The sequence below is a fragment of the Protomyctophum bolini genome (assembly GCF_963924005.1).
Source record: "Protomyctophum bolini genome assembly, chromosome: 19".
NCBI classification, from domain to species: domain Eukaryota; kingdom Metazoa; phylum Chordata; class Actinopteri; order Myctophiformes; family Myctophidae; genus Protomyctophum; species Protomyctophum bolini.
Genome location: NC_137880.1, coordinates 11,167,773 through 11,181,533, shown reverse-complemented (window position 1 = coordinate 11,181,533; position 13,761 = coordinate 11,167,773). Strand labels below are relative to the sequence as shown.

The following is a 13,761-nucleotide window of genomic DNA, read 5'->3' as shown; positions in this document are numbered from 1 at the left end:
GGAACTCCCGATGGTCCTCCAGCACCTTGATGTCATGACCTGGGACTTGAACCGGCGAACTGACTGTAGCAGAGGCATCGGGCCAAGCGCTCCACACCATTACGCCACGGCACCTTTGGGCATTCAGCAGATGTCTCCGGGTGCTTTTGAGTTTCTATTTTTTATTCTAGCCTTGAAAAGTTCAAATTACTGCAGCATTGAGCTGTAGGAGGAACAGGCCTTGAACATGGAATGTCTGTACTGAAACCCTGATGATTAGACCACTGCACCATCAGTCAGACACTATCAGGCAAAGTCTCCTGGTAATTTTGAAGTGATCTTTTGTTCGTTCCTTCAGTTAGTAAAGTTTAAATAACACAGCATCATATTAATCAGATCTTTCTTAGCGCTGTTGAGGTCTTCTTTTGTATGATAGTGTAACAGCCGGGAATCGAACAAGAAATGTCGACCATCTGAAAAGTATATTAATGTATGCAGCCAATACTTTGTGCTACTTTTGAACAAATTATTTCATCAATGGGGCGTGGCAAGGAGGTGATCAGCCTTTGTCACTATTGAGCTGTTATGGAAGTTTTTAAGTCTCATGTCTCACACCTTCCTCTTGACAATACAACCTAGATTCTCTGTGGGGTTCAGGTCAGGCCAGCTCGCTGGTCAGTTAAGCACAGTAATAGTAATACCATGGTCAGTACACTACAGTTACTAGTAGTTTTGGCACTTTGGAACTTTTACACAATATTCTAATTCATTGAGATGGAGCTGTAAGTGGCAGAGAGAGAGTGGGGGTGGGGGAGAAGTAGAGAGAGAGGGGGTGGGGAGAGAGAGAGAAGTGTCAGATCAAAACAATTAAGCCATCTTTGAATAAAACAGTAGAGGAACTGCAAGGGGTTAGAGGACATTTATTTTGAAGACTGGAAAAATGTACTGTGTTAGTTGTTAACCAGCAAAGTTTTCAGCCGTTGATATATTTTAAACTCCATAGCTTCATAGCTAAAATAACCCGAAGGTACAAGCAATTAAGGTTATACAACTTTGTTTTGTTGTTGTTCCTGAGAATTTTATCTGGAATGCAAATGAATACAAAACAATAAATTAAACTGAAAAAAAAGGCCTACTGAACAATTGACAGTACTATGAATAAGTTGATATAATAAAGATTAGAATGGCTGATGAGATACTGTATATGGAAGAATACGTTTGTGTATTAGCTTATCTCTCTGGATGTGATGGAAGACATGCAGTGAGTAGCTAGCTATTCACTGGTTCAGCCTAAAAGGACAAAATGTAGAATTACAGAAAGTGGTACCTGGCAAACACTTTAACAAAAGTATTAGAACACAAACAAAGCGTGTCTTAGTGACATTGACCAATTTTAATTTGAAACATTGCTGGATATTTCCAACATTCCAGCATAGCAAACACTTCAAGTTCACTGAACTTCGCCGTAGGATGTTTGAAACAGCCAGATCAAGTGCAGTCCATTCATTCAGGTTCGTGAAACACCACAGTTTGGCAAATTGACACTCATGGTACTTCCATTTGGCATGCTCAGGTGTTGAACTTTGGGGGTGCGTAGCGTTAGTCCAACGTCCCAATAATTCGACTACCCAATATTCCGGCCATACGAACCCCTAACCCTAACCGCACGCCAAAGCCACGGGTGAGTCTTAACTGGCCACGTAGTCAGACTAACGCAGTGGTTTTCAACCAGTGGTCCTTGAGGGTGTGTTCAGGTGGTCCCCAGCTATATGATGGAGAGTTGGTACTTGGTAAAGGAATGGAGCCATAGGTCTTTAACTTTTGAGAGCGTAAAATTTCACTCTAAAGAGTTAAATTAGTGTTAAACATTTGAAAAAATATATATATAATAAATGTTGCTATACAGTGTATGGGTGGCTCCCTGCATTAAAGGTAAAACAACGTATGGGTTACACCAGGTCTAAATGGAGTAATTTACAAGAAGCCTACACAATTAGAAGAAATGTTATTTTGATCAACGATATCTCTCCTATGGTACGACATCAATACAGCATCGTGGACAACATCGTAACCAACAATAACAAAATATTCTTTAGTTTTCGTCAAATCGAATCTCGTCAAATGGTGGTCCGTGGCTCAAATGTCGAATAAATAGACCTTGATATGAAAAGGGTTGAAAACCACTGGACTAACGGGATGTCGGACTAACGCGTGCCCTCCGAACTTTGGATTAACAAGACTATTCCAGAAAAGCTTTTTGTGTTTGCATTCTCTGCCTTGCCCATTATTATTATACCGCAGGGTAGAAACAAACAGAGAGACATCTTTCATTGCCCACCTGTGTAACGCCAGTCCAGTGGCAAACTGAATGTGTGGGTCGTGTGTAATGGTCAAGAGTAAAATGCAATAATATACAACCAGTTCTTGACGACACGATCAACCATTTGGAAAAACTCACCGTTAACATGGGAGAGCACATCACAAAAAAGTGATGGCTCAGTCAGGAGGACCACACAAACAAAAGGGCGCCGTAGATTTATATAGACGATGACAAATCCAGATGAGTTGGCTCTGTTTGTTCCCATCCTGTGATGCTTGGGTCAAATACAATCACACCCAGTTGGAATTCTTTGAATTCATAAGCGAGTGATAACTGTTTGACTCTCATATACAATTCCTATTTTATACACAGACATTACTATGTTACAAGTCCTCCAGCAATATGGAGTGATTTTCATTACGCACATTTTTCTGACTTTCATTGATAGGTTTGGCACTTAAAATAGTTCTGGGTGACAAAATACATAAAAGGTTTTGGCACTTTTCTTGACGCACAAACGGGATCCTTAACAGACACCTTTACAAAGAGAGACATAGAGAACTATTTAATATAGTATCTAAATAGTTAAAATATTCCAAGAGGGTCACATCATGGCTTCCCTCTCTTTCCCTATGAGTTTTCCAGCTTTTAGGACATTCACACTCATCTTACCCACTTTGGATAGTATCACAGATTCTAGTCTTAATGCTAAAATGTCCACATTACTGGCAGTGTCAATTCCCAATAGATTACCATGTCCACATCATGCATTCATTAATCTCTCCTGGAGATTACAGCACAGTAGGCATCTTAAATTCAAAAAATAAAAAACAAGCTCAGGAGGGAAATCAAACTGGAGGCGACCAAACTGAGTTTTAGAGATAAAATATAATATATTTTTTTGTTATCCATGGTCAGTTTTTAAATAGAACAGCTTGTAAATGTATATTATTTACCCAATCCCACGGCGCTAACGCAGCGCAGTAAGTCTATCGCGGGACAGAGAACGGAGCCCGTAAAAACACGAGCAGCAGGATCCACACACACCCCCCCAAACGCCGCCTCGCACGTCTTGGGAATGCAGACAGTCGGGGCACGTTCCCCCGTCGCCTTCAGGCGTCCTCCAGCCAATCCGAGCCGACCCGCTGTTGGCCTTGTCCACCGTTTAACCACTCAAAACCCTCCATACTTTGTTGACCGGGGGTCGGCTCCGTATCTGGTCCACTCTTTTGTTTTTTTCCCCCGCTACAACAAATCACCTTCGCCAGAAAATAGCCGATCTACAAGCTCACAACCCGTCGCTCTGCGACACGTTGTGAGCTTGCAGATCCGCTGTTGTTGGCTAATGTCCCCCTCCTCCAGCATAGGGGATGCCAGGGGGTTGTTGAGATGACAAAGCAAAGCCCTCAGGGATGAACCAGCCAGCTGTTGGCGTCCTCCAGGTCCATGTCCAGCTCCTCGTCCTCGTCCAAGGGCTCCGGGGTCCGGAGGGCCAGCTCGCGCAGGAAGGAGACCGAGTGGGCCGGGGGCTGGGAGACCGACTTGAGGCCGATCTTCTTCTTCATGAGGTGGAACTGGTCGCGGATGAAGTTGTAGAAGTCGTACTCGTAGCGCATGCGGTGGTACAGCACCTGCAGGGCCTCCAGGGTGGGCGTGTGCTTGCGCACCGTGCCCGTCATGTTGCCCATCTTCCTGTAGTCTGTGGGAGATGAAGACCGAATGAGAGGTGAGAGACTATCTACTAAGAAGAGTATGGTCTAGATATGCAAAGTATCTTGAGACAACTTGTTGTCATTTGGCACATGGCATAGTAGTATAGATGTATAGTTTACATGTATAGTTTCATTATATAGATATTCCACTGTTACTTTCTTAGCTTACGCATGTTTCATGATAAATGTTTTATGTGATGTATTCCCATGCTTTTTGTTCTTGCTTAATGTAAATCGCTCTGGATTAAGAGCGTCTGCTAAATGCCTAAATTGTAAATTGTTGGATAAACCATGACCGAGACAAAGAATCTATCTATCTATCTATCTATCTATCTATCTATCTATACTGTAGTCACATAGGTTAGAACAGCTGTTCCTTGGAGTGGTTGCACCACTAAAAAAAAAGAAGAAAGAAGCTTATTCATGAATTAAATACAAATTCAAAGATCTTTCAAAATCATTTCATAAAAGAAAGAATTCCATAAATTAGAAACAAATGTTTAAGCAGTGCAATGCGACGTTGTTGTGTTGTGTGCTTGTGTGGGTTGCGGGGAGATATAAAACGTCTCATTTGGCTCTCAGGCTAAGAGGTTTGACAACCAGCGGCAGCCATATAGATAACAGTGAGTGACTGATGGCGGTGGTTTACCGGGGCTCTTGTAGATGTTGAGCACGCCAGTGAAGTAGTGAGGCAAGAGCCTCTCCAGCAGCAGGAGAACGTCCTCCAGCTCCTCCAGAACCCCCACCAGGAGGTAGTTCTCCAGGACGTTCTGCTTGGCCCTCTCCAGAGCCCACACTCCTGGTTCCCTGGTGGGGAGAGAGAGACATTTACCCCATGGAGACCAGATTCTACTAATGTCTTCTAAATCATGGCGGTTTTCTGTTAAACCAATGTTTCTATGTCAGAGGTTCTCGAATTGGGACGCACCGATGCATCGGCCACATATCGTTATCGGCCCGATATTTGCCGTTATCGGGCAATATCGGTATCTGCAAATAAAACGGACATTAACCCATGGCTGTAGTTGATAAACATACATTTTGCGTCGGCTATGTCGGTGTGTTGTTTATCTGCAGCCTACCAAGATGTAGCTTCTGAATTTCTTGTATTGAAGATGTATTTGTGTCTCTTCCACAAAAGGGGGAAATAAAAAACAACAAAAACGAAATAAACATATATCGGTATCAGTTATTGGCTGAAGCACATTTAGCGACGGACCGGATGTTATCCCAGATGTGGCTGAAGTAGCTTGATGTAGCCAAAACACTCGACAACAAAAAGGGAGGTATGATTAATTCTATCGCGACTATAGCGACGGGACCACATAATCCTTTCTTAGAATTGGACGGAAGAGTTATTCACGTTTTAAGATTTTCAATCTCGTCGGCTAAAATGGGAAGAACATTTTCAATGACGCCCCACCGGAAAATAACATTGAATGTTGCGCAACAGACGCTTCCAGCCTGTGGAGCGATATCGGTTTTGATATCAATAATCTCCGTCCTGAGCGCTGGGCGTTACTAATTGGAGAACTTCGTCCTGTGCGCTTAGGGTGTTAAAACATCGGCATCGGCCACAAATGTACATATCGGTGCATCCCTATACTTATACTAATATTTCAACAACTACGACAACGACAATCGTGATGCGTGATGATTAAGTTTAAAACGAGGAATACTCTGTCTGGATGTCATCTTGAATGAGATTAAAAACGGAGTAGTTCTATAATCAAAACCAGCTGTGTTTGGAGGACACACAGCGATGGGAATAAACCAGGTGAATGAAATCAAGATTCATATTTATTGATTCACACTTATTGAAACAGATGCTTTCCCGGTGTTAACCCGTTTAGATCTGAGGCAGATTAAAAAAAAAAAAAAAAAAAAAAAAGGCTTCTACATAGGCTAAAACATTAGTTTTCTGAAAACGCCTATGCTTCTATGTCAGCTCGTAGCCGCGCTATGAGCTTGTAGATCTGCTATTTTTCAATAAATAAGTATAACATAACGCTGAATACACCAAAAGGCGTCCTGAATGGGTTAATGGTGTTACTGATTCATGCTAAGATGCACGGTGGTGTCATGCACCGAAAACACATTCTCACGCTCTCAATGTGTCACACTGCAACGTGAGCTTAGCCTCATTATCAGACTGAAGCTGCGTGGAGCTCCACACTCCAGGAGTCCAGGCGAACATGAGCTAGTTACAGATCCTCGCTTTATGTCATGCAACAAACGACTGCATTCCCAGAGTCCTGAATGTGCTGACTCGGATCACTGCGATCCATTCACCCACAAGACGTCTCCAGTTACCTGCATTGGGGATGCTGTCCACAGAAATACGGTATGATGTAAAACACCCGGGGATTGGAGCACTCAGGATAGTTCTCCAGGATGCAGACGTTGATGTCCTACAAGACAAACAGAGAGACAAAAGATGAGTTCAAAAATACATTACAATACTGATTACTGAAGATTCTGAATAAAGATGATTCTGACGGTTCCCTTCCAGCGGTGGAAAAAGTAAATACTTTTTTTTACTTAAAGTGCAAGACCACTTTGGTAGAGGTTTGGGTTGTGCGGTTACCTTGCCATAATGTAACTCCAAATGTGGACAAGAAATAAAAAATAATTGATCCAGTGATTAGAAATTGATAATTTGAAACAGCTCTCAAAGTCACTCTTTTATAGTGCGTAAACTAACACAAGCAAAGTTGATTCAGACAATATAGAACATCACCAAAACTCTTTTTAATTACTCTTTTTAAAACCCGGACTGCATCCGTGGATCCGGATCTTCAAATAGTAAAATCAACAGGAAGTTCAGAGTTCGGCACAAAGTGTCACACTATGTCTCACTACTACGAGTCTGTATATATCTTCCATTATTGTACATCTGCTATATTTGAATAGCCAACATATAAAATAAAGCCTTTTTAGCTCAAACCTAAAACGACACAGATACCTTCCCAGTTTGAATGGATTACGCTGTTCTGCTCTGCCGTGCACACAGAGAGTGTGACTAGAAGGCGACCCCATTAGCTGCTGCCTTAGTGAACCAGGTGCTAATTTCATGCAGATTGCAAGAGCAACGTAAATGAAAAGGTGCCCTGCTCCTTTCATGCACTGTGTAGAACACACTGGCCCTCAGTGTGTCCCTCTGGTCAGCAGCAAGGAGTGCATACCAACAAAAGGTACTGTAATTCAGCAATGTTGTCACTAGAGGGAGAGCTTCACCAAGGAAATTACAAGGTGCTCTTCCATGATGGTAATTATCTGTGAAACCCAAGCTATTGCACCAAAACCACATCCTTTCAGCAAAGATAAGATATGCTGTAGTCTTTTAAGTCAGATGATTTCAGACACAGAGCTGCCGAATGATAAAAATAAAAAAAAGAAGAAGAATCTGCTTGTGTGTAAGTTAATAGAATTTCTGCAGCTAAATCTTAGCTGCAGAAAACACAGGGGGCACAGACTGGGCTACTTCTGAGGTTCTCGGCAAGCAACACATTGCTCAAATACTTTTTTCCTGCCAAGAAATAACTGTCATATTACAAATATAAACAAACAAGTCGAATTTCATTACAGCTGAGACACAATTAACCATGTACTTCTCAGTTACACGAGGCAGCCATTTAAAGAAAATAAATACATTAAAACAAATAATATTGGAATTTGGAAACATTAAAAACACACACCAAGAAGTGAAGTAAGCCAATCTGTGCTACAGTGATGAGGGCTGTGGACCTGGAAGTGAAATCCATCTCAGGTGACGTAAGCTTTATAGATGGCAACGAGGTCTGGGCAACAAAACACCCCACGAAACATGACTTTCATAGACCTGCATGCTCTCTCTCTCTCTCTCTCTCTGTCGCTCTCTCTCTCTCTCTTTGTCGCTCTCTCTCTCTCTCTCTCTCTCTCTCTCTCTCTCTGTCTTTGTCGCTCTCTCTCTCTCTCTCTCTCTCTCTCTCAAAGTACTAAGCGAACATGTATGAGGTAAAGGGTGTTGACAAGCCTATGAACGAAATAAAATAAGACCTCGGTAAAAGTGTAATAGTTAATTCGAGGCTGCCTTTGTGATTAATCGCCTAATGGGTCAGTCGTGGCTGAAATTAGGAAAGAGCAATTTGTCAAAGCTAACTGCTGAGGCCAGGATGCTCCATCATAGAGAATTAAGCAAAACCAGGACAGGACCAGAGCAGAGGCATGCGCTGGGTTGTATGAGAGGGCAGCTGCTAATGGGCAGAAACTGGCTTGATAAGACCCTACACTGACAACACAATGTATGGCATGTACTATGGAGGCATTAAACCATCAATTAAAATAGTCAGCTGTGACTCAAAGCGCTCGCGCGCGCACACACACACACACACACACACACACACACACACACACACACACACACACACACACGCGCACGCGCACGCCTGTGCGGATGTGACCACTTTACGAACGAATACAACATTAACTTTAGACAGACTTAATAATAGTCAAGTCAACTTAAAGAAAAGTTGGATAGGAGAGTGTGGAGGGCAGCGATCCAGAAGTCCGAGTTGGTGTTGGCTAGACTAGTTACACTCTCGCAGTAACTAACAATGGTAAAGTTTACTAAATATTGAGGGTATTGACTGTCTGAAAATACAGATCAACGTGAATCCAAGAAAAGGTGTGTCAAACGAGTCTATGAAGCCATCTATGAGAAGGTGTAATCTGCAACACATATTCTATACAACATGTAAGGGAGACGGGATGCTGCTTCATCTCTCTCTCAGCTAAGGGGTCTGGAAAACGTTGAAGACCCCTGATCAAGTTTGGAGATGTATGTGTGTATGTTGTAATTGTTCTGACTGATTAAGGTACAGTATGTTTTCTTAACCCATTCTGACCTGAGGTTTCCACTGGACACACACAGGTCTGATTATAACCCATTCTGACCTGAGATCAGATTCTAAAAAATGTCAGTCGTTCTTCGATTTTTCAAAAATAGCAGACCTACAAGCTCGTAGCGCGCCACTCGGTGGCGCGCTATGAGCTTGTAGATCTGCTATTTTTCAATAGCTAAAGCATAACATGATGCTGAACACCAAAATGGGTTCCCGTTCAGAATGGGTTAAGGTATATAAAAGGATATAAAAGTATAGTTCAAAACCATCTGCTTTGCTGGAGCACCCAAAGGATACCACGACGGACGCATCTTCATATCAAACAAACATGTCCCGGAGGCCTCCGTGGATTCATTTACTTCCACTCTTGTTTGACCCGGAAGCACAGCCATGAATGGAAATGGTACGTTGTATGCATATATTTCTATGACCGATATGACCGATGAGACGGTAAAATGCAGATTCCAGTTCATTATGCTGCTCTCTTCTAGCATACACCATTGGAATCCGTCCTGATTCATATAGGGAAGAGAGAAAAACACGAACAAATATTCTCTTGCACACATCAAGGTAGTCTTGACAGGAACATTGGGAAAGCGAGGCCAAAGCCTATATATATGTAAGCGAAGGCGACATAAATTATGAGCTTGCTAAGTGACTCCCCCCCCCCCCCCTCTTGAGCTGAATGGTGCAATTGTCTCCAAAGTTTTTGAACTTCATGTTTGACTGCACTGTGTGGGACACTGGGGACAGTATTTATTGATGATCAGTGGAATGTACCACTGAATAAATCTCCAATTTAACATTTAATAAGTTTAGTATTGTGCTATCATCAATGCAGGGTCTATAAGCCAATGAAACCACTGCTCTTGTTTTGTTTCTTTAATTAATATTATTATGATCAGACATAATTGTACTGCATGTTCCTCTTGTTATAATTTATCCTTTTATTTTATTACTTTATTTTGTATTAGTACATTCCCTACTATTTTCCAATTTACATTTGAGAAAGGAATGTATGCTCAGATTCCATGACTTCAACCATCAGGATTTTTTTTGTTTTCTTTTTTTTTTAGTTTTTAACAAATGCAATACTGTAAAATGTGTTGGTGTTAATTTAACTCAGAGTGTATAAATGGCCATTTGTACGCTCTTAAATTATCACTGGTATTTCACTAGATACATAGGTAGAGAAGCAGACTGACATGACCATGATACTGACATGATACTGACATGATAGTGACCATGATACTGACATGATACTGACATGACCATGACATGACCATGATATTTCTCATCTCCATTCGTATCGTATCGCCATGCATGAACCAATATCGTCCATGTATCGCATCGTCAACCACGTATCGTGATGCGTATCCTATAGTCGCTGTTAAAATCTATCGCTAGACCCCTAATAAACATGACCCGTCTACACTCAATAAAATAAAAGTTGTTACCGGAACAGGCCGCGAGTCGCGACACGGGCATTAAATATACAATACGTGCTTATATTTCACACAAGCAACTCCTCGGTTTGCCAAGCTCTTAAACAGAGAATGGTTGAGTGAATTCCCCCATGGAGCCTTTCTGCAACCAGCCGTACACGACTCCAATGAACACTATTGCGCCACAAATGAAAAACAGAGACGGGGGGAGAGAGACAAAAATAGTAGAGAAAGAAAGACGAGTAGAACTGTAGAGCAGTGGTTTTCAACCATTTCCATTTCAATGCCCATTATTTATTCTGCATTTGAGCCACGGACCACCATTTGATGACATTTAGCCTCTCAGACCAAAGACTACCAATATTTTGTCGTCGTTGGATAGGATTTTGCCCACAATTCCGTGCTGTGTAGGGTATTGATGTGGTACAATAGGAGAGATAACAGGCAAACGTTGATCAAAATAACATTTATTCATAACTCTCTAATTATGTAGACTTCTTGTAATTTAAGTAATGAAGATGTTTAAGAATAATTTAACTCTCAAGAGTTAAAGATCTATAAGGGTCCACAACGCTCCATTGTTTAGCTGGGCGGGACCACCTGGAACCCCCTCAAGGACCACTGGTTGAGAACTGGGGGCGGTGGTGGCTCAGGGGTAGAGTGGCTGGATTTGAACCCGGGCTCCCCCAGAGTTGGTGTCGAAATGCACTATTTACCATTTTAACCACTGCTGTAGAGACAGACAGAAAGACAAGGTTATGACATGTGTGACACCATTCGACATGTATGCAGTCACAGCTTGTAGCCAGTCGTGCGTGCACACCCCCCCCCCCCCCCCCCCCCCCCTTCCGTTTAAGAAGCCCCATTAGTATTGGAGAGGCAACTTTGTGTGTATACGCTCATTGTTCCCATTTCTCCATGTGGATTAAGTCAAATGAGCAGTTGGGGTTAGCTGAGCACTCACAGAAACTGTATCTAAATGAGCCTTAATCTCCCATTCCAGTGAATGGAATGAATGCATGAATGGCGACAAGAGTGAATGACTTGAGCCTTTTCCCATGGGACGGCCTGCCTTCAGGCCTGATTTATTTACCTTAGTTGTGTGCCAGTGTTGGACATCGAAACTAGCCAACCTGCGAGCTTACAACACTTGTGAATGTGATCTTGTACGTAGATTGGCCTATTTTCGGTGCACAACACTGGCACACAACAAAGCCTGCATCAGGGTTTTTCTCGTTAAGGAGATGCCAACTTAGATTAAATGCCATTAACTAAATAATTCTAAGCCTTTTATTCTTGGCGGTATATTAAAAAGGCGATACAGCTGTTTTTTTTTTAGGAAAACAAAAGCTTCATCCAAGAATTCTCAAATGTAAAAAATACTGTTTATAGAAGTGATTTCATGAACCGTGAACTTCCAAAGCATTCAACATTTACAGAGATTTGTTTTAATGCAAAAGCTATACTTTGTTTCAGACCGACGACATTGTTTGTTTAATCTAAATTTCTATTCTTTCAAGTTCTAACTGGCTAGAGTCTATTAGGTTTAATACCAGGTGCTAGGTAAACTGCCAAACTGCCAAGTATACTAAACTGTTTTTCCAAACTTCTCACTGTATTATCCTAAGTAGGGTACAAAAATGTTTATAAAAACATATTTGCAAACCTGTGCCAAACATCATTTGCAAATATGTTTTATAAACATTTTGGTACCCTGTGGAACAGGTTTGACATTTATATTGGCTGTGGAAGCAGGTACTTTGTTGCGAACCCAATGAGTATGTGTATGAGTATACATGGAGAGGGTTTTTACAGTTGCATCTGGGACAAAGTGTGCCACGATAGATGTTTGAAAGAGAGAATCAATCTTTACTGTCGCATCACTTTAAAGTGGGTGAAATTCTTATTTGTTGCAGGCTCATCTGTATTGCAGATAAAAGAGGTAAAACAATTAGAGCACAGAACAGAAAGGACGGGAGAGTAGACAAACTGTGCATCATTTAAAATGCATGGATTAAGAGTTATAAAATGAGGGCACTCGGTTCAAATCACAGCAGTTGGCTGTGTCGGGTGTCTATGCGAACACAATTGGCCCGTGTTTGTGTGAGGGAAGTCGGTCGGGGAAGGTACTTTTAATCACAGTAGCTTGACAGGAAACAGGGAGAGAGATTGGGGGGGGGGGGGGGAAGACACACAGCAAAGGTCGTCGGGATCGGTACTCGAACCCGCAACACGCTGTCAGGCTCGATTACCAGCCTAGATGCCCGGACCACTAGGTCGGCCCGGGCCCATTGCATGTATTCCTATTCCTAAGGGCTGGGGTGGCACCTGTCAGGAGTGTCAGCAGGGAGTGTTGGGCGGGCGGAGTAGGTCGAAGCCAGGCTCCATGTCCCCCCCGGTGGGTTACACTCTGGTGTGTGAAGAAGTGTTTGCCTGTCATGTGTGTGAGTATAACTGTGTGAAGAAGTTAGAACAAGTGCGAGAGGGTACACAGCTGCGCGTCGGTGCCGCCATCTTGGTCAAGATTGCCATGTCTTATGTGCCATGGCAGGGGCAGGGCAAGAAATATGTTTCACGCCCAGGAACTTGGCCTTTAGTTTTGTTTGTACGTATGATTGTTGAGTGAAACAGTCAGTGTAGAGACAAATGGTGATCATCAGCCTGCGGTGAAATCATTCCCCCCCGTGTTCATTCATCTTTCTCCTTTGCTCTGCGTTTGTTATTATTTTAACGTGCCAAACAAAACCGCTCTTAATTATGTACAGTAGCTGAAGTCCCGACCAGATAAACACCAGAGCAACAGGGCAGCGTTGTGTTAGCCGTTCATTCCTATAATGAATGTATAGGGAAGAAAACGTGGAATATTTGCAGAGCTCACTCCCAACACAAGAAACTCCACGAGCTCTCGCCTCGTGTGTACTGTGTGTATGCTGTGTCTGTTTGCATGCGAAGGTATGCATGTGAACGCTCGCGTGTGTGCCTCCGTGTGTATATGTGTCCAGTGCATGCCATTGCATCTGCGCCCAGTATAGTGCATGTGTGTGTGTGTGTGTGTGTGTGTGTGTGTGTGCATGGGACTATAGGGAGGGGAGTGGGGAAGGATGGAAACTCTAAGCCTGCCACAGGAATGTCTCAGTAACACGTGCATCGGGTTCCCTGGGCTCTAGGCTAGGGGGAAACTGACAGTGTTCTTTCATTGACACCTCTCGTGCACACCCGTGCACACACACACACACACACACACACACACACAGGGCAAGCAAGGGATCAGCGAAGCTAATACACACACACACCCAGGCATGGGGACAGACCCAAAGACAGGCTGACTGACTGGCCCGGCCCACTCTGCTTGTTCGCTCTGTACTACTAGGCCAGTGTTGACATAGCAACACACGCACGCAGCCATGCACACACATGCGCGC

General features: G+C 42.9%; 1 protein-coding gene across 2 annotated transcripts in view; it reads right to left on the bottom strand.

Moving 5' to 3' along the window:
- Positions 1 to 897: 897 nt before the first annotated feature.
- The window catches only part of usta (uronyl 2-sulfotransferase a), a 92,030-nt gene continuing 79,166 nt past the window's right edge, over positions 898 to 13,761 (bottom strand). For both annotated transcript variants that reach the window (XM_080790631.1, XM_080790632.1), the window contains 3 exons: positions 6,325 to 6,422; positions 4,661 to 4,818; positions 898 to 3,998 (listed from right to left, as the gene is read on the bottom strand). In XM_080790631.1, the coding sequence (XP_080646757.1) occupies positions 3,706 to 3,998; positions 4,661 to 4,818; positions 6,325 to 6,422 (549 nt within the window). In that variant the 3' untranslated portion in view covers positions 898 to 3,705. The remainder of the gene's footprint in view (positions 3,999 to 4,660; positions 4,819 to 6,324; positions 6,423 to 13,761) is intronic.